The sequence below is a fragment of the Echeneis naucrates genome, chromosome 12, assembly GCF_900963305.1.
Source record: "Echeneis naucrates chromosome 12, fEcheNa1.1, whole genome shotgun sequence".
NCBI classification, from domain to species: Eukaryota; Metazoa; Chordata; class Actinopteri; order Carangiformes; family Echeneidae; genus Echeneis; species Echeneis naucrates.
Genome location: NC_042522.1, coordinates 16,914,231 through 16,935,796, shown reverse-complemented (window position 1 = coordinate 16,935,796; position 21,566 = coordinate 16,914,231). Strand labels below are relative to the sequence as shown.

The 21,566-nt window shown below is 42.4% G+C and overlaps 1 protein-coding gene across 1 annotated transcript; it reads left to right on the top strand.

Annotated features, from left to right (window-relative positions):
• The first annotated feature begins 2,352 nt into the window (after positions 1–2,352).
• Positions 2,353–21,116, top strand: LOC115052259 (tumor necrosis factor receptor superfamily member 10A-like). The gene is made up of 10 exons (XM_029516286.1): positions 2,353–2,631; positions 11,148–11,325; positions 12,967–13,098; positions 17,266–17,377; positions 17,794–17,927; positions 18,027–18,125; positions 18,207–18,253; positions 18,432–18,710; positions 18,794–18,830; positions 19,287–21,116. The coding sequence occupies exons 1-10, from the start codon at positions 2,599–2,601 to the stop codon at positions 19,586–19,588; spliced, it is 1,353 nt and encodes a 450-aa protein (XP_029372146.1). The 5' UTR covers positions 2,353–2,598; the 3' UTR covers positions 19,589–21,116.
• Positions 21,117–21,566: the final 450 nt, after the last annotated feature.

Sequence of the window (21,566 nt, the reverse complement as noted above, 5' to 3'; positions counted from 1 at the left end):
TCACAGAAGCTGGTGTGCGGGGGGGGGGGCTCAGTGATCCCTCCCTCGAATGTTGAATTTGAGTTAATAGTGAAACAGAGTTTGACGTCGCTACCTTAAATTAACGACTTTTGGGTGACTTAAGGCAGCTGTCCTTGTCATGAACCAACAGTTGAAAAACAAGGATAAATTCTTGCACCATTTCCTGTCCTCTAATCCCCCATGAATACAGCCATAATGTTCCTGCAGAGCATTTTTCTTCAGTAAATAAAATGTAAACAAACGTTTATTGTGTGTGTTGTGATTCATATAGCATGGACGGTGCCTTACAGTAAATGTATTTTTTCAGCTGCCATCCTTTTTTTTTTTTTTTTCCAATCTAACTAAACAGCAAGTGAAACAATACCCAGCAGGCGTCACAAGATAAGTCACTGACGCTCAGGAAGGTTTCCCTTCCCTTTATTTTTTCTGTGTTTTCCTCCGCAGGTCACTTCTGTGACAAAAGCCCTCCGGCTAACCACCATCTGCACCACACAAACCCTTCATACACAAATATACAAACACACTTGCAGCCCATCACGCTGCTCCCACACAGGACATGCAAATCTCTCCCCAGGTTATACAGAATTTAGCAACCAACTTCCTTCACTGGAGGAATCAAACATTTTCCCAAAAGTTACCCTCGCCACTTTTGTTGCATTTGTTGTAGCAAATGTGCGCTGTCTGAACTAATCAACCTGGCGGCCATAAATACAGTTTTGTTCAGGATAAGCCTCCAAATAACTCAATCATGCACTTCCTGTTTTTGAGCACGTAGTCAGTGACCTCAGAAGGAGGAGCACAGGATGTGTTCCAAGTGGAAGATACAGATACAGAGTTCCTAGATAGTTTTTTGAAACACATGTCCAGCTTTGGCAGGACAGGATGGGATACATCTGTTGTGCAAGTGCTGTTTGTTTCAGATAATTGATGGGTATAAAGTCTCACCATCTATTTCCCACTGAGAACATCCTTCCTTTAATATTCATTTAATTAATCGCTTTGCTTTAACCCCAAACACACTTTCGACTTTCCTCTCTCACTATTTTTTGATGGATGCATTTAACAGTTTACTGTGAGCAAACAACATAGTTGTGGAAGAACTCAGTTTCTCTCAGATGCGTTACAGATCAACAGATGTCGCCTTTCAGATCCTCTTCAACAAGCAGCAGCTCTGATAGGAACCTATCGCACATTTTATAGCAACACAATGAGTTCAGCTGAGGAATTCTTACTATTTTGGTTGCATGCATGTTTATGCAATAATTCTACAAGTTCCCTTCTCTAAAATGTCATTATCATGCTTTTTGGTCACATGCTATTTGACTATTTGACTCACATTGTTATGTGCAATAACACAAAGTTTTCTCTATGGTGAGTGAGTAGTGAGATAAACTGGACAAAATTTGCTTTACATGACGATAAAAAGTGTTTACCCCGCCTGCCATCTCACCACCAAGTGGCAGGTTTTGGATTTATTTATCCTAGTTGTTTATTTCTGTTTGTTTATTTATTTGTTTGTGTTGTAAATGACCCAGCCATGGTCTAGTGTAGGTTTACTCAAATATCTTCCGCTTTTTCCTCCCCAGACAAACAGACCACAGACCAGCTTAAGATAAGATTTTGTCAGCAGGAACCACATTTGAGAGGATGTTTGCTGTTTGATGTTGCTCTGCACAAATAGTTTAATTATGTGATTCGATGCTGTTACAGAGCAGCACATTTTCTTTATATAGGATAAAGCCTACTGCAGAGTTTGCACAATTCAAAAACCTAGCATGTTGTGCTTTGTGTCGGCAGGATAAAATAAGAAAGCCAAACCCTTCATCGTCTGTGGGATGAAGTGAATCCACTGGCCCACTTTGGGGTCATTCATTCATTCACTCGTGCTCAAACTTGTGTCACATTAGTCGGTTATCACTAGTTAGTTACACATTACACAGCCCTGTTAATGTGGCTGGAGTGGGTTAAGTATGAATGAATGAGAGGATCTGTTTGCTGAAGAACTTGTTCTAAGCTCAGGTCCCTGTGTGAGTGACTTATTATTACAGGTCACATAATTAGGATTTTATTGGTTGATATATGTGAAGGTTTTTCTACCGAACATAAATACTAAAAATAAAATTTAATACTTAAAAAAAAAACGAATTTCATCCCATGCATGTAACATATAAATTTTTTTAAATAAATAAATAAAACTTTTTATTTTATTTTTTTTTTTTTGCAGCCATACTCAGGTGGGGTCGCGCCGTGATTGGCTCCGGCGGCTCTGACGTCAGCGGCGGCTCGCGGAGCGCAGGGCGGGCGGAGACAGTCTGCTGCGTTCAGAGCGCGTCTCCGTCCGCTCGGCTGGAAAAACGACGCCGTGAAAAGTTTGGCCACCGAAAAGAGTTTTGGAAAAGAAAGCGAATGACGGATAGCTTCGAGTCTGGATCCGCGTCGGTCGCCTTTGAAAGTGCGGCGCTCAATCTGTCGCTGTTATTATTATTTTATTATTATTATTATTATTGTTGTTGTTATTTTTAGCCCGCTGGTTCCTGAAGTCTGCGGGATCTCGCTTCTCATCTCGAAGTTCCCAAGATGAACTTCGGCTCGGCGGCCGGGACAGTTTCTGTAAGTAAACGCGACAATAAGCGGAAGATAAACGACTCTGGATGTCAATAAGTTAAAAAAAAAAAAAAAAAATCTTTAATTTTTGTTTGAGTATTTGCCGAAGCTGTTTGTGATGTTGCCTTCACATCATGCGGTCAAAGAGTTCAGTCGGTGATACAAAGTAACGCGTTCTGGCTGGCGGGCTTTGTTTTAATAACGTTACTGATGAAGTCCGGACCGGACCGGACCGGACAGACCGAGTCTCTGTCAGCAGCACAAATCACGACCAGGCCTCTGAACCGGATGAAACAAGCCCGTTCATTGTGTAGCAGCAAGAAGCAACAGTGTGTTTGTTGTTGTTGTTGTTGTTGTTGATGATGATGATCAAAGTGTTTATTTCTGCACAGACTCTACATGTCTGAAGCTTCTTGGCCCCCGTTTATGGGTTCAGTTCAGTACATGTGCTGCATCACTCACTCAGGCCTCCCTCCAACACTACAGCCACCATCTGTGTTGGACATCATGTGGTCATATTGTTCAGCTCTGGGTCTGTCACAGCGGATGTAGCAGGCCCTATAGGCACTATTAATAAGCCCAGCTCCAGCAAACCTTAAAATCAGACTGCGGAGTGTGAGAAGAGAGGCTTTTTGGTAACATGTCTGAAGTGTTAATCGGTTTCCAGGAGTCCACCTTTGCCAGTTCGTCAATTAAAGCTGCAGAGTCTCCTGAAAGTTTTTCCATCTAAGTTTATTCCACTCTCAGAACCTTCACAGAGACGTCTTTTCATTCCCGAGCTGTTGTTTTTTCCAACTGTGCGGCACCAAATCCTGACACTAAGCTCACTGTAAAGCCCAAAAGTGTAACCGTCTATTAGGAGAGCTTTGGGTTGATGCGAAATCTCAGATCCGTTCCCGAAAAGTCTTCCAACATTACTGCTTTACAGCGTAGTGTATGGCAAAATTCGTGTGTGTTTCCATGTTAGTTAGAGCAGCATGGCATCTCATTACAGACGTCTCCCTCAGCCCTGCTCATCATAAATACAATCCTTACAGTACATGTACCATCTGGCTGATGTGCCTCAAGCTTTGGCGTTTGTTCTTTGCATTGTCTGATCTGTGTTTTAAGTCATGCAGTGTTCCATTACTGAAATCAGATTTACTTCTCCGGGTGGCAGAGTCAATGTTTATCTCTTTTGTAAACCACAGTACATTCTGGAGGCCCTACCAGAAGGCGCTGTTGCTAAGGGACTATGAGGAAACTTCACCCCCGCCCCCCCATCCCCAAACACACACACACACGCACATACGCACGCACACGCACACACCCCTTCAAATTTTCCTGAGCGTACGTGCCTGGCTGTCCAGTAAACTTCCTGTCTAGAGTACACAGATATGCTGATATTAGTGGCATCAGTTTACTTCTTAGAATTGTCATGCCCATGGAAATGCACACGAGATTGTAATCTGTGATTGCTTACTGAGTGTCTGGGTGTTGGTTCACACAGGAAATATCCCCCTCTGTCTCTGCGGACAACGGAGACAAGGACAGGCCAAATTGTGCCACTTGGGACCGAGCAGTGGTCAACAAAGCAGCCGCTCTACAGCTCGTAATGCTGCAAGCTGCACGGTGACCATGTGAACTGTTATGACTGAGCCCGAGGCTTAGAGAAGCTACACGGACAGCGAATGATGCAATGCCGTGCAAGACACTCACTGCCGGTCAGGTGTTTATGCCAGAGAGGAGATAAAGTTAGCGATGTCTTAACTCTCGCGGATCAACTCCTTTAAATCAAAGTGTTGTGGCTGTCGTCGTCGCCGTTGTCATGGTGAATCACGTCTCAGCTATTGAAGACCTACTGACTCACTGAGGGCGCGCCACCTGCTCAGGTGCTGCCAGCGCACGTAATGCATACCACTTAGGCTGAGTCAGACTTGCACCTGAGAGGTTCGATGTTGAAACGACTCAGGGTGATTTGCATTTTGTCAAACAACAGCAGAAAAAAACAAAACAAATACACTCCACCAAGCTTTAGTGTTTCTCCACAGCCAAGCCACAGGGCCTGACTGTGATTTCTGAGGAAGTGTCACACCCATGAGTTAAATCTGTGAGGGTGGGGGGGGAGTGTTTACCTCCATAACTCTACCTGCCGGACAGCGTTTTAAGACGCAGGTGTAACATTTGCTGGAAAGAGTGCGTCTCAGGGTCAGGCAGTGATTTGTGGACGTGAGAATAAAGGAGGAGGCCGTTTTGTTATTCCTGTCCAAGTGTATAGAGGTGGAGTTCATGAGTTGGTAGTGCTTGGTACTTAAATAATTTTTGATTAACAGGCTTTGATTATGAGTTAACCGTTCTAACTGTATTTCAAACAAAAATACCACGTATCGTCTGCTCCCAGCTCCCCCGGTGTGTAAAGATATGCTGCTGTTTTCTTCAGTTTTTACCTCACGGGTCAGGAATATCTTTGGAAACTGAGCTGTGAGAAACTATGATTTTCACTTTAAGTAAAAATAAATAAATAAATAAAGATTGATTGAGTGATCCAAAATGACTTAACTCATTCACGGTTTTGTACCATTTTTCAAATTAAAATGCCAAATTTGAACTGACTGAACTGAGAAAAGAGGACACTGTGGACATTTAGAGACTCATCACAAATATGGTGGAGCGTGGCAGACAAATGGCATACGGTTCATATCAGGGCTGAGTCTCCTGTCATCCTGCTTTCCTGGATGAAGAAACAGATCATAAGTGTTGAGTCTTGGAACAAATTCAACTTTTGTCCTAAGAATGGGCCTCTGTTTAGAAAAACATAAATCTGATATAAATTCTAGCTGTTGACGGTCACATAAGTCCTTGCTGACCTGCTACACCAGTCACATAGTCTACATTTTTGCTGTGATGTGTTTATAGAATGGGATATAAACTGAGCTTCACTGGACTTTTTCCTCGCCTTTTACACAAAGACGAGCTTTAATGGGGCTAATGTGATTGTCTCCAGAGCGAGGTGATGGATTCCTGCACATACTTGAATCTATTAGTCATCCTTTCTTGCTCTTTTCGCTCTCTTCCCTCCTGGTGTTGTCTTGTGAGTCGGCGCTCTGCTCCTCTATGAAGACCCTAATCGGAATTTGAAAAGCCTGAGTTAATAGCCCTGCTGCACTCACATCTCCAAATTCAGTTTGTGAACTTTGTTGACCGTTAAGTTCAATGTTTTGTGATTTCTTGCATGCCAACCACAGACCCCGTCTCCCCCACGACATCATAAAGTGTACGTCAGCCGGCACCTACTTACAACTTATGAAACTTTCAACCTTTCAATGACGTCTGCTTGTCAGTGTCTAAACAACAGTCAGTGGTTTTGTTTTTTTTTTTTTGCGTGGTCAACATCAGTGTCAAAGTGTCATTTCTTCAACGTGTGGTTGCTGACTACCAGGAAATTCCTTAAAACTTCTGTCATCAAAAACATTTTTTTTTTTTTTTTTTTTTTTTAACTTACAAGTACAAAGATGTATGTTGCCTAACCTGCTCGTGACACAATGTCATCTAATCAGTGAAGCATACCTCCTGAGGAAATTCAAGAGTTTGTGTCGTGGAGCTGCTGCTTCCCTGAGTTATAAATATCCAGCGTGGCGGATATGTTGTGGGTCTAATCGGGTGTTGGGCCTGCTCTGTAGCAGGCTGCTGTGAGGGGAACAGTTTGGAGCTGAGCCCTGCATGAAGCCTCTGTATTGTCTCAAGCTTCCTGTGACTCCCTGAGAGGAGGGGGCAGCCGCTTTTCACACGCTCCCACACATACACTAATATGCGATTGTGTACTGTATTGTACATGTGTGTGATCGTCAGTCTGTGCACGCTTATGTGCTCCGTTTTTCTCGTCTGAGTGTTTTAAGCCCCTCTCCTGCCTTGGACCGTTCCGATTTTTCCTGATGAATGCGTCCATGCTTGGCTGAACTTTGGCGGTATTTACAGTTGGTAGCAAGTGTCAGGCTTCTTTCACTTGACAAAAACAGGATTGTACTTGGCCTCGTCATCTAACACAAAATGTCAGCGCGATTTATCACTCCAGAGAAGTCACGCTTGGTCGCCCCCTGCCTCCAGGGTCCATCTGTAAAGCAGAGCTCATAGCCTCAAGGTCAGCTCACAGGAATCTGGATTAGGTTTAATATTTTTATGCATGGACATGAAATTACAGACAAATTACACTTGATTTGTCATCTGCAATGATAAGTTGTATGTTGGTTTTACAAGAAAAAGGAAAAAAAAAAGTCAAACATGGACATTAGTTTTCACTAATGATGTTGAAGAAGACTTCAACTGTTGGTGGATTAAGGCTGAAATACATTTTTCATTCAGCTTGACTCTTACGTACAACAGAAATTAGATCACTGAGCAGTGACAGATAGTTATTGGCAAATGCCACAAATTGTCAACCCGGGCTGCTTTTGACAAGCAGAAAACAGGATCATTAGATTAATCAATAAAAAGATGAGTTGACCACAACACAAAAATAGTCTGAAACTTTCTTTCTTTGGTTCCTGTATATCTCAGTAAACAGATGAGCTTGAATTTTGTTTGTTTGTCTGCATGCCTCCCGGTGTCCCCTGTTCAGTTACCAAAAAAACACACGCAATAAAGTTGAGGATAAATGTGACAGATTTCACCACTGTTGTTGTGAATTCCAGTGGCAATGATGATGTATGTGGTGAAAAATTGAAATCATGATGTGCATAAGAAGAAATAGTGATTTATGTCATTAGACAAGACAATCGGATAAGACAGTTTAGCAGTTGTCTTATTGTTATTTTTGCCTGGGAAACTGCAGATAAGCAGAAGACAAATGTAAAATAACTGCAGATAGGTGTTCCTCTTTTGATATGAGGTGGAAGGGGGTTTCTCTTTGTTGCGGTTTGGCGGAGGCATCAGATAAAGTTACGACTGTGGTCAGAATAAGGGGAATACATGTGCCGATGACATTTGAAGTGAAGTAAATGTTTGTTTTTTAGGTGGTTTATAATGCGCTGCAACAATCTGCAGCTGCAGCTGAACACGTTTCCAGCCTCTACGTTGTCACATGCCACGGTCCTTAAATGTCATCACGGAAAAACGGCTGAAGTCTTTGGTCTCGTGTGGAATAGATGATGCTCTGGTAGGCGCGCGTCATTAGTTTATGGGGATGTTTACTCTGACCCGCTTGCTTTAATCTGATGTACTGATTCAGTTGTTGTCGGACAAATTGGCCACCAATCACTGCGCAGTTAAGGCAACACTCAAAAAATAGATTAACGTTGTATAAAGGGGCACTTTTGTCTTTTTTTTTTTTTTTTTTAATAGTCTAAATGAGTCGGTTGAGGAAAAAATCGGGAATTCTTCAGCACTTTATTTATGCATGGGAATATATATATATATATATATATTTTTTTTTTTTTTACTTAAACCTCTAGAGAGCAATCAAAAGGAGTAGCTAATAGGAAAAACATGACGCTGGATCCAGGAGTATAATGAGGTGCATCGTGCCTTTCCTTATCTTTTGGCCAGGACTGAAATCTGTCCAATATTAAATGAATAATCTGTGGTTTATCGGTGTGTGTGCAAGAGTTGATTGCATTTTTGCTTTCTGTTCACTTTTTTTTTCACCCCCCCCAACATTTATATTTACATTTAAAGGAGCTTGCTGTAAGTCTGTCAGGGATGTGGAGCGACTGCGGCCCCCTAAATGGCCACATTGATAACCTAGGTCAACGGAGAGGATGTCCTGTCATTTAGTCATAAATGCCTTCTCAGTGTACATGGCATGTGAAGAGTCGGTGCCAAGGTCATCTGGAAGAACCCGGCGTGCTTGGAGGAAGTGGAGGGAAGCTACTGTTGTCAGATAAACAGGAGGTCTCATTATTATATTGTAACTTTTATTAGTTTAACTTGCAGAGCACCAACCTATCATACACACAGACTGAAAGCATGACAATAGGACACTGTTTCACCGAATAATGTGCAGCCCGGCCCACTCATTGTACAGTGGATGGAGACGGCTGTGAAGTGGACTGAACCGCTCCAGCCAGCCGTTGGAGAGCTTCCAGGGATTGTGGGTTTGGAGGGCTCGCTGCGCTGAGGTTAGGGTTTCTCCAGTCTTCCTCCTTGCTTGGTTGTGGAGGTAAAACTAAGCCACATTGTGGCTGCCCAAAGCATTTATCTACACACTACATTTGTGCCTATGCAGTTTAGCAGCCTTGGGTTATGAGTGTGAACACATGTTGTTGGCCTTGTTTGTGCTCCTCCCATTTAAGCAGTCTGTTGAAAAGAGAAAAGGCTGGATTCCCTCCGGCACAGTTCACTGTGATAATTACAAAATAAAGACTGGATGGTTGTTTTGAATTGTCACCTCGGCATATAAATTGGTAATACGCCAGAATGACAGCAATCTCGTAAAGTTTGTCTTTACCCGCTCTCGGTATCAGTAGCAAATTTTTCTTTGGCTCTTTTTACAGCTCATAGTTAATCAAGTAAAAATTAGGTCAGTTCCCTAAAGACCAAACATTGACCTCAGTGGAGCTTGTTCAAAGAATTTATTCAGCTTTTCAATGTTTTGTAGTGTTTTTCACTTTTGGTCAGAAAAAATAAGACCTTCATAGACGCCTAAGGAAAAAATTGCAGTGAAGCTATTTCACCATACTTCATCACTAAATTGAAATTATTCGGCACGTTAATAGACATAAAATGATTGACTCTACTAGCCTTTTATGAAAATATGACTGGATTTTCAGCGCAGCATACCAGGTTAGCTGCTGAGGTCAGGTGTTTTTAATAACTGAAATTGATCTGAAATGAGCAAAGAATGGAAATGATGCAATCTCTCTGCTCTCGATGCATCTTTACTGTCAGAGGCAAAAGTTTTCACTTCTTGTCAGCCGAAGTGTTCCATTATAATGCATCTTCCTTTTTTAGGGTGGGGGGGGGGGGGGGGGGTGGCATTGATTGAAATTTCACATTCTCCCTCTGCACTTTTAGAAGTGTGTAATGTTCTCGACTGCAGCTCATTCTTTCCCAGTTGTCTTTTTTTCCCCATCTCCTCTTTCCGCTGCTTCGGCGTGCACATGTGCTCAGGCACAGATTTTTCTCTCCTGCCTTTTCACACGGCCTTCTACTTACTCTTTAGCCAGTTCCATGTCTCTGCCCCCCCACCCCCCACCCTGCAGTCATACACATAGTGTATTCACGTCTATAGACTCACCCATGCACTCATGGTTTCTGTTAGAACCCCCCCCAGCCCCCACCTCTCATTTTATCTCCCACCCCTTTCCTTCTCTCCTCTGCAAACCCCCCCCCCCCCCCGCAGAATGTTTGGATAGATCTAAATGGTGTAATTGTGACTGCTCTGCCGGCCGTCTGCCCCTCCACGTCTGCCTCTTAGCGTCTTTGGAAAGTCTGACGTGAGCAGAGGGAAAGGAAGAAGGGAAAAGGCAGAGAGCGGGTGCGAGCAAGAGAAGGAGGAAAGTTCTTTTGAGCAACAAGGCATGGCAGCTCTCCAGAGAGTCAAGCAGTTCTCAGCTCCAGCCTGTCCTCCTTTCTCTACCTCCGTCTTTCTTCCCCTCACTCTCCCACACTTGCCTTTTTAGACTATTCCCCCAAGAACGCCCCATCTTCGACTCACTGTCTACAGTTTCTCACTTCTAAATCGACCCTCCTCCTTCTCTTTCTCTCTCTCAACCTGGCCCGCTGCACCCTAACCTGTTCCTTTCTCTCCTGGCCCATTGGTGGGGAGGGAGGGGGACGGAGGGGGGTAGGCCGGTCCTACCCGGAGCGGAGACAAAACCTCCAAATCTAGGCCTCTCCTTTACCCAGGAGGTGTCGCGTTGCATTTGAGGTGCTTTCGTGCCGGTGTCGCATGTCGCTGTATTCAAAGAGCCGGGTTTTAAGAATGTGGGTCATTTGAAGTAGAGGCACTAAAGTGTGTTGTTTGCCAATGAATGGGGCCTTCTCACATTGACATGGTGAAAAGCGTGTGAATAAACACCAGCGCCTGGGGGCCGCACTAAAGTGTTCAGCTATATTCTTCTCAGCTCCCCCACCTATACAGGCCTGTTATTATCCTGCACATGAATGGATTTCTGGAATCACATCTGATACGGGGGCCGTGTGGCTCGTAGTTCGGATACCTTATCGAACCCTCAACCCACAACAGAGGAGAAGCGGAGCCTCTGCCTTTTAAACTTGTTCTTCATAAGGACACCAGATCATGGAGTAATTAAGTTTGGCTGCGTGTTGCTAGCATAAAGCTCTGCATCTTGCACACAGAGTTGTGTTCCCTGCAGTTGTGACCAGCTGCATGGCTCCCTTAATTGCTCTCCCACGGCAGATGTTCAGATCAGATGGTTCGAATTAAGTCATAGATTGCTCACACAAGGTTTCCTATGAAGATTGACTCTCCTCTTTACTGTCCTCCTTCTAATGAGTTGGAGTGGGTGAGTGTACACTGCGGAAACCCATAATAATGCAAGGCTTTTGTTCTTTCTTTCCCCTCTTACCCTCCACTACCTTTCCAGATTCAGGTGTTGGTGGCGGCGGTGCTCCTCACTGGGCTGGCGTGTCTTGCGGCAGACCCCCCAGCGTCTCAGTGGTCCGGCGATGGGTACAGAAACCTCACCCTTCGAAGACACCGAGCCTGCGTGGAGAACCGGCAGTACCTCCACCAGGGACTCTGCTGCCTCAACTGCCAGGCTGGTAAGGATGATAACATGGAGCAGAGTGAATAGATCGGTGGTCACACGCAAGCATACAAGCGACAACCACTGCTTCTCAAAGCGTCCGTCTGTTTCTCCTGTTGCAAAAAAGAATTTAGCTAAATCTGGAGCCATCATATGGTAAAATGAATAAAGTATAGCTGAAGTCGTATATCAAAACCATAACCTGAACTGTGTCCTAAACGAGTTTTGCAAATTTTCTCTGCCTGGTCTGGAAAGAATTTGCGGTGGCCAGAGAAGACAGACTGATCCACCTCGGCAGATCTGAGTGAATTGAAAGGAGGATATGAAGCAGAAGTTATTTTTAATTCCTGACTCTACCAGCTACCCACCTATTTCTTTATTATGTAAAGAATTTGGTGAGGTGGCGAACTTCTTTTTTTTTTCTTCTTCTTCTTTCAGAACTTATTTAGCCAAAATGTAATTACGCCATCCTGATTGAATTATTTCATTTACCATTTTGAATTCTAAGAAATCCTATTTTATATTTAACTCGGGATTCGTAATTCCATTTTTGTCTGCACATGCAGCACCAGTAAATTCCCAACATTTTTAACTTGTGTGTAATTTTCACTCGTGTGCATATTTTAAATGCATTAAAAACCTGAAGTTTTCATGAATCACATTGTTTTTTTTTGTTTTTGTTTTTTTTTCCCCCTGTTGTTGTTCTTGTTAGTTTGGTTTATTTTTTTTATGTTTGACTGCTCACATGCCCAAAGAGAAGCTGAAACATAATCCTTCATGGGAGATAAAGAATGGATATTAACAGATAAACCAGACTATGTTGTATGCTTGTAATACTGGGCAGAGGAAATGTATTTTTTCCTCTTTTTTATGATCCTGTTTTCTTGCATTCTTGCCATTTGGTCAGTTTTTACCACATGTTTAAAACCCACTGTGACCACTTATGGGAATGAAATGTAAGATTTTGGCTTCTTTTTGTCAGTACAAGCTTTTTTATTTAACTAGGCATAATGTTTGTTTGCCTGGATGCACATTGAAAGTCAGTTCTAGCCACATTTAAGATGAGCTAAAACAGACTATATAGCCCCTGACACAACCACAGCAGCAGTGCTTTACTTTAATATTCAGTGGGTCCAGCCACAGATTTCTTTACTGCCTGTTTTATTTTTTCTTATTCACTGCTTTGCCCTTTTCCATTAGTGCATCAGATAAATCCTGGAAACACGTGAAAACCGTTTTCATAAGTATGAAAATTCATGAGTGTAAAAATTCTACGCATGACATAACTGTGCCGCTCAGTAAATCAGTTCATGCCCATCCCCGACCACATGCAGCCCCCGTTAAATGTGAGCACAGACTTCCTGGAAAAACTGTCATCTTTAAAACAGCGAATCACATACAGGCAAAGAAAATATCACAATCCCAACCCTCTGCAGTTTTTATCAAATGAAATGCCCCCCCCAACCCCCCTCAGCTGATGTCCCATTGGTTCAAAGGTTCAGACCCATAACATCGTCCGATCTGTTCACTCTGGTATGTCCTGCTCTGACATCCTGTTTCAGCGGGAAATGCTTTGCGTTATTAGCGCCAAGAGCTACAGCAGTTTCAGTTGGCTGCACAAATTAACACGTATGTTTGTCATTTGTTTGCTTTGCAGGAACATTTGTGCACAAGGCATGTGAAAGAGACCAGGAGCAAGGGACCTGTCTTCCCTGCGAGCATGGGCAGACCTACACAGAGCACTCCAACGGCATGAACCGCTGTCTGCCGTGTACTCACTGCCGCTCAGGTAATCAGACTCTTCACATCTGGGTTCATTACACAGAATGCTGTTTTTCTTCATTACACGAGAGATCGTTGAAACCTTGTTCTGATCGTATAGAAGGATGTCAATGTGAAGTTATATCTAATTATTTGCTCTATAAAATGTCAACGACTAGTCAAACAGTCTGAATACGCTCAGTTTGAGTTCTTTATTTTGATCCCTGCTCATCTCCCTGGGCTGCACACACAAAAACACCAAAGAGGAAAAACAAATCACGCTAAAACTGAAAAAAACAAAAAAAACAACCACCATTATCTCACCAAAGCTGACTCCTTGTGTGAAACAATGGTAAATTACAACGAAAACAAATGGCACAATAACAAGAACATCAGTTTTTATTTTAGTAAATTTAAAAAAAGTAAATCTATTTTTGGCCTGCCTGACGTAGAGGGGCTGCATATTCAAAACAGGAAAAAGCCCTTTGAAGAACAGTTCCCATCATGCAATGTGTCCATAGACTCCTTTATGACAAAACCTCGCATGAACAAGTTGGGTTTGCTGAAAACAAAACAACACAAAAAAACTGAATTGCCCTTGAATTCAATCCATTACCTTAAAAAAAAAAGTTACATAAAAGTCCAGCCTCCCTAATCCATTTAGTAAAAGATATATTGTTTGGGAAAGTTAATACCCCTTTGTCTGCGTCCCCCTGTCATTCATATACACTCCTGAAAATGTGATCTTATGATGTTACAAGAAGTCGTGGGGCGTGTCTTTGTTGTTTTGTCTCATACTTTGAATGTGAGCATGTAACTCGTCTCTGGAGATTTGCCTGTGTGTCTGTCCTACCTGGGTGAACTGGGTGCGGCCGTGTCCCTTTGTCTTCCACACTGGGCGTCTTTGTGTCCGGTGAAAGGCTGCAGCCACAGAAAAGAGACTAGTGTTACATAGGATGTGTTTTGTGCTCCCTGGTTGTGAGTTTAGGATTGGAACTTTGCGTGTTTAGCTCTAGTTTTAAACTCATCTTCAGTGTGAAAACAGTTCAAGGAACTAGCCAAAAGAAATATATTTAAAAAAAAAAAAAAAAAAAGTTGCTCACTACTAGCACTCCTCTCCTCCTACTCCCACATTGAAAAGGCCACTGTTGATTGAATGAATGGAGTCAGGTGGTGCTTGGCCTTGTTGAAGTAAAGGTCACGGTTTCGTGTGCTGTCTCTGTAAAGCGAAGCTGTTGTGGAGATTAATGTTGGTTTTAACTCAGATGGTGCTGTTGTTCATTTAAGGTTTGATTCAGATTAAATGACCTGCATAAATGACTTCAACACGACAGGAGTTCACAGAAAAAGCTCCTTGTATTCAGTTTAGCCCGAACTGGCGCCTGAACCGCTCCGCCACCAGCATTCAGACTTTTACAAAGCACCTGCCAATTTAATAAAATAACAGAATCAGTCAATTATACTGCGTTCTTCAAACACCAGCTGCCCCAACTGGTTGCCAACTCTGAGTGTGTGTGGGTTTTTTTTCTTTTAATGGAGGTTTTCGTTTAGCCTCATTCACATTCTATTAAAGGCTTTGTTGCTTTCTTTATCTCTTACCGTCCCTTTCATACTGACTGTCTAACAAAACTGAAGAGTCATTTCTCACTGCAGTGAGCTACAGTGCAGTATTTCCTCTGCGCAACAAGCTCATTCTATATATATCTCTATATATCTATTTACATATGTATACACATAAAAATATTAGCTTTACCACAGAGAGTGTGTCGTGCCTGCTACACTGCTGATAAAACAAACACACCAGCAACTCTTGATTTCTAGCCTGATTGAATTAACCAAATGGCAAACAAATGTGGCAGACCGGAGCAGATGAGGCAGTGAACAGTGTCATCAACATGTTGAAAGTCCGACAAGCTCAGCTCTTTTCAGCTAACATCTGATAATTCTGACATATTCTCTGTCGACGTCAGTCAAGTGTTCACACCCCATCATTAGGCATTAGATAACAAATGGAGAATGTTTATTGCATTTTGAACGTTGTGTTTCTCTCATGTCATAAAAGACACACCCAGTTTTCTAAATCACTTGACTTAACCGGAAAGTATTTACGGCCTTTTTACGCTATAATGCATCCTCGGCTTTATGATCTATTTTTCTCAAAATGGGACCATAATTTAAAATCGGAAAATCATGTTGTTTCGAAGAAGGCTTGAAACTAGACACGGATACCATAAACTCTTTTGGAAACATTTTAATGAAGTAACAAATCAATTGAGAGAGGAGCATTTGGCCGTAAAATTCAATACAATCTCATCTTTTTTTTTTTTTTTCCTTTGGCAGCCAGTCGCCCCCGATGGTCATTAAAGAGAATACAGGTTAAAAGGTGCTCACTTTTAGGCCCCAAATCTGTATTTACTTTTTCATGCAGTTTGTGATTGTGTAGAACTACACTGACAACACTTGCTGGCTCAGTGGGGTCAGTAAACGTTGATTACATGTTGTGATTGGCCAGCTAGCTCTTTCACGGATCACGCACTCAGCACACCGAATGAATGACGGGGGCACACAGGCGGCCATAAAGAGACCAACAAGGGTATTAACGACTATGGATTTTTTGACGGACCACTGGCCCTCAGATGTGGCGGGATGTCTGCCAGCCTTCCCACAGTCGGGTCACACAATGAGAGACGCGTCTGTTGTCAGTTATCACACCTCTACGGTTGAATAGGATTTACATGGAAACAGCGAAATCACATGAACATAAGCCACAACTAGAGAAGATAAGGGTCGAATCTCTCAAACTACATTATCATTGTTATGTTGACTTTCTCTAATAATGAATGAGGGGAAACAGACATCAGGAATTCAGCGCAGAGAGATGGACTGAAACCAACCAATCTTTTGGGATTCCTGTAATATTCAACTTAGGATGCAGTTGCAGATCAAAATTAGAATTTGTTTCACATTAAAAACGCAGATCTTGGCAGTTCATTAATAAGATGTGTGGCCATGTTCTCTGCAGTTTCCTCATGACGGTGACAACGTATTTACTAGAAGATTGCCAACTGAACTTTGAACTCTTAAGTTGTAATTTGCACCTGTGGAAAAAGTGACATCATGTGTTCCTTCCAGGTGGATCCAGTTATAAATATAGAGGTGAATGTGTGAAAAGCTACTTGCCGGTTCTTTTCATTGTGTTGAAATGAGCTGAATTGTCTGAATAAAAGAGGTGGAAAATGAGCATGGATGATTAGAGGAGAGTAAGAGAGGTCTGATTCTGCTACCAACATTGCAATTTATCCTTAATTGGCAAGTGTGGGCATCAGATTTTTGGAAAAAGGCGCCCTGTGGGGGTTGGCTGCTGCTTTATTATCAATTAAAATTTTATCTTTAAGGCCAGGACTTCTGTCTTTTAGGTCTCGATTTAATAAATGCACCATGCTGCTCCATCCCTCATTATACCCGTAAAACCAGGCAAAATGTAGCAAATGATAAGACAAAAGTGGAAACTTAATTATCAAACTTTTTTTTTTTTTGTACAAAATATTTCCACATGACTGTTAACGGCTTACAAATTGGCAGAAAAATCCACCATGTTCTCTGTCATTTCGCACAAGTCTGCTTATTAGACTTTGCACTCACTTTACAAAGTTAGAAGTCGTAAACTCCTGAGAGGTCACTCTGTGTTGACCAGTAATTTGTTCTTGAGTTGATCACAGATGTGTGGGAGTCACAACTAAGGACTCGGCTTTGTCCAGAATGCCGAGGCTGGTGTGCTGCGGTTCAAAATAAGCCCTCTGACCGTGTGCCTGCTTTACCACAATTATGGCTGAACAACTATTAGAAAATGTATTGAAATAAAATATGGCAATAGCTAAATCATAGAAGTGGTTTGATCATTTCTTTCCGTATTTATTTAACATACCCCAAATTAAGCATCTTTACTACAAGTCAGATCCTCCAGACATAAAGGAACTCCCTCGTTTGGTACGAGCCCCAACAAAAATGACATCATGGTTGCCATTACGGCTAACCACAGACGACCGTGGTCCAAGTCCGACCTCCGATATCTGCTGGATTTTCAGTTTACTGCTGCGTAGAGCCATAATCTGATTTGACAGATTTCTTAGACCCTTTTCGTCACGATATTTATTTATGTTGTGTCTGTTTTCTCAACTCTTTTAACTATTCACAGATGAGATCGAAACTGCATCCTGCACCACGACCACAGACACCAAGTGCCAGTGCAGGCAGGGAACCTTCTGTGTGCCGGATCAGGCCTGTGAAGTCTGCAAACGCTGTGCCAAGTAGGTCTGATGTGCTTAGCTCTTTGCTTTGAAATGACCCCCGGTGGCACAGGGTTTCTATCTTAAAGGGGGGGAACATCAAGGTCTGTTTACAGGTCTTGGGCAGTGCTAGGGCTTATGTGAGGGGAAAAAAAAACTCTGAAGAAGCAGCAGCTGGTCCGATAAACTGACAAAAGTAGGTTGGTGCAGAAAAAGAAGAAATCAGGTGCTGTAGTGGCACACTGTTAGCTGTTGAGCTGCATTGTGGGAAATGTAGCCCTCAGTTTTTGAAAAGAAAGAATCATATGTGAATTAAAAACCGCAATGCGTTTAATTTCTGCCGCATTAATTTTAATCCTTTTGCTTTAGCTGTCAACCATAAGTCCAAATGCTGAATCTGTTCAGCACAGCTTATTTATTTTTGTACAAAATTACAGGTGTAAACCGGGGGAGGTGGAGGTGAAGAAGTGCACCCCCTTTTCTAACACAGTGTGTCGGAAACATGATCCGTCCCCGACTGAAATCTCTCTGCTCCTTCCCACGCCGACCCCCTCCTCTGCAGCAGACTTTGGTAACGTCCCTCCTGGTTTGATTTTTTTTTTTTTTTTTTTTTTCCCCCAACCTAAATGTAATGAGCCTCTTCACTGATTGATTTTTGTGCTTTTTCCAGTTCTTCCTCTATGTATTACCCTGGTCGTGATCTTCCTCATTGTTGTGATCGGACTGGCATTGTGGTTCTACATGAAGCAGCGTTCATGTGAAGTACTGTGTAAGTTGACGCTGCGTGTTTTGCCGGCACTTCCTCTTATCAAAAGTTTGATCCTAAAGCTGCATCTCTGTCTTCCAACAGGTTTAAAGAGCAACTGTGACTCCAGGGAAACTGTGAAGATTCCTATTGTAAGTTATTGTTTGGCTTTGTGTTTGTTTAGTTTTGTTTATTTTATTTTTTTTCTTCTCTTTAAGACCGTATATTTGGCTCGTCTTGTGAACAAACAGTCACAATTGGTAAAAATAAATAAATAAATCATGGTAGCACGTAGAAACATTTTGCCGTAATGTACTTCTGTTTTGGCAGGGTGAGAGTGGAGCCACAGCAGAGGAGAGACAGAACAACCAGAATGCAGGCCTGGAGGGCGAGGAGTCCCGTCCGGAGTCGCGACCACTGCTGCAGGAGACGCAGGGGGTGATAGCCAAGTCCACTCCCATCGAAGATGAGGACCGGGGACTGGGGGACAGCCTGCCCAACACTACTAGTTCGTCTCAGACCAGCCTGTCGGCCCTGCCCACAGCCGCTTCCTCTGGTAACACTCCTCACCAGAGCCCCAGTGTCCTCAGACTGCCCCCTGCAGACATGGTGAGGAGACATCACCATCTCTGTATCATTCTCTTACTTCCTGCGCTACAGTCCCTTACATCTGTATTTGTCTCATTTTACAGGACAATCCTCTGCGACATCGACTGGTGCCGCTACAAGGTGAGATTCCTGCCATGGGAGACAGATACAGTCTGTAAATTCATTTCACCCCTCCTGTTTCATTTTCCCTAAAAGGCAGCTGGCTGCCCACAGAAAACCACACAGTTTACTGCAGTTCACGTCAGTCCACAGGGATGTCAAATAAACATTATCTCCTCAAGATTTCACATTAGCTGCCTGATAGATTAATAATCTCATGATGGTCAGGCTGTATGTGAGCCTACAGGGGTTTGAAACATGCCGTCTGTTTCTCATGCTAAATTAAAAAAGATGTGGCTCAAAAGATTTGTTTGGGCCGCAGCGGAATTTTTTTAGTAAGTTCCCCCTGAAGGAGAACATCTTGGCACATACTGAATGTTTCTAAACTGCTATAGAAACAACATGCATATTGTTTCCATGTGATGTTTTTAAGCGTTAACGGGGCTAAACTGTGCGCCTTCATCTCTGTTTTTGAAGGGTCCGAAAGATCCCTTAAGAAGAGCTTTGATTTGTTCGATGAGTACTTGGACGTGCGGATCCACAACAAGTTCTTCAGGATGATTGGGGTCAGCGACAACCACATTCGGATCGCAGAGAACGGCCCCCCCGGTGACAAAGTTTATGAACTGCTGAAGAACTGGATGCAGAGGCAGGGGCTCAAAGCCGACATCAACGACCTGTTAGACACTTTGCTAACGATGGACCAGCGGCGCTCGGCCGAGAGCATCGCCTCCTTAGCCCTTCAGAGAGGCTACTACACACACGCAGACACGCCCTGAGAGCTGAAGTCCTAACGGGCGCTGCGCGAGTGAAGTAAATGCAAGAAGAAATACCTAAAAAGCACAGATGCCGTCAGTGGACGCTGTGTCTCACGGACAGGCTTACCTCTTTGTGGCTGACGGCCATGTATTCAAAAAGCCAGTAGTTAACAAAAAACAACAAAACAAAGAAAAACACAAAAAGGGGAAGGTCAAGCCGTATTGATCAGTGCTGAAGATGTTGACTATCTGCCAAATGCTGAGGTGTGCGTACACGAAGAAGCAGCCTGACCACCAAAGAAAACACTGAAAATGTGTGGTTGTTTTTTTTTTTTGTGGGTTTTTTTTTTTTTTTTTTTTTTTTTTATTAAGGAAGGAAAAACATCAAGGTGTCAACTTCCACCGGCAGAAACAGCTTCAGGTTTCAGGCCCTAATGAAGCAAAAACGCAGCCAAATACTGAAAGCTTCAACGTCTCTGGGCGCCGCCTGGAGACGAGGATATACACTGGTTTGTAGGAGTGGCATTAACCATGTCACGAATGCTGTGCCTCTTTGATGCACTGACCTCTGGCACATGTAGGATTTAAAACTACAATCATGCTATGTTTTTTGAATTTCGTTTATTATTATTTAGATCTCGGCTTCTCTGAAACTGTATGTAACAGTCCATGAGCATTTTCTCAACTAACAATGGGAAACTATTGTAATGGCAACAGTTAATGTGTAGCCGTACTAATCATAGACTGCCATTTAAAATCTACTGGGGTGTCTTCTTTTTTTTTTCCTTTTGTGATACAAACATGTCAGATTTTGTACAATCACATTGTAGAGATGTTGTCTTTTTATATGTTCAGTGTTACGACTCAGACATGACATTGGAGAAGGAAGTTCACAAGCTGTTTCCGATTACTGTTTCTAGTTTAGTTAAAAAATTTTCCAAAATGTTTTCAAGGAAATTGGAAAACTTCAAAGGTCGTTTTATTTATTAATATATTTATTGTAATGAATAATAATTATCTTTTATTATTTATACCATCGCCAAAAGAGACCCGGGAGAACAAGCACACTGTCCATTTGTGTTGTGATTTACACCACCGGGCAAAAAAGAAAAAAAAAAAATGACTGACATAAAAATGTTTCAAGGTGTAATTTTTTTTGTTTGTTTTTGTTAAACTCTCTTCCCGCTCGCCATGTCACGTTGAGTACGTCAAAATCGATTTGTCAACGTTTCACGCGCCATTTCTTCACAAATGAGTTTCCTTTTAGACCACATTCGTCACAGCGTCGAGGTTTTTTTTTTTTTTCCCTATGAAGCTGAGGGCAAAATGTGTCAAATTGGAGCCAAAACGCCATCCGTCCTCAAAAACGTTGCAGTCGCCCGACCGAACCAACAGCTCACCGGCGACGGTTTGAGGTGCAGGTACGCATTACTTTGTCTTTAGTTAGACGAGATGAAAGAAATCTTTTCTGGATTTAAAAAAAAAAAAAAAAAAAGTTTAAAGTTACTTTTGCCCCTAAATTCCGCCCCATGTACATACAAATGTCCAACTGAGGTTAACTGAAGACAACACACATGCAGACTAAACCAGTTTGCTGCTGATTGTATTATACATACAGAAGTTGCCCATTTTCCTGCAGTCTCATATGTATAAAGTGATTATATATATAAATATATTATTGCTGAAGAGTGATGCTACAGTGCTGGCACTGCCATCTATTGACAGACAATGAAACTACAGCCTGCATCAATTTCTAGGGACCCTATAAACTGCTTTTCTCACTCAGCATTTTCACCTTCATTTTTTTTTTAACTCATCTATTTCTCAGCTCGATTTTTTTTTTTTCTGTCCTGTCCTGCGTCTCCTGCAGCAGCGTAGCAGTTTGGTTTGAGTACGTTTCTTTTTTCATATATATACTTTCTGTGTTTTGTTTTGGTTTTTTTTTTGTTGTTTTTTTTTTATCTTCTACATATTTCATAGCAAGTCCTAAACTGTTCAT

Bases quoted from the DNA above. Each gene is read 5' to 3' on its own strand.
- LOC115052259 (XM_029516286.1), top strand. From the start codon at position 2,599: ATGAACTTCGGCTCGGCGGCCGGGACAGTTTCT. The intron at 18,254-18,431 runs GTAAGTTATTGT...CTGTTTTGGCAG, and splicing joins AAACTGTGAAGATTCCTATT to GGTGAGAGTGGAGCCACAGC. The intron at 18,831-19,286 runs GTGAGATTCCTG...CTGTTTTTGAAG, and splicing joins TCGACTGGTGCCGCTACAAG to GGTCCGAAAGATCCCTTAAG.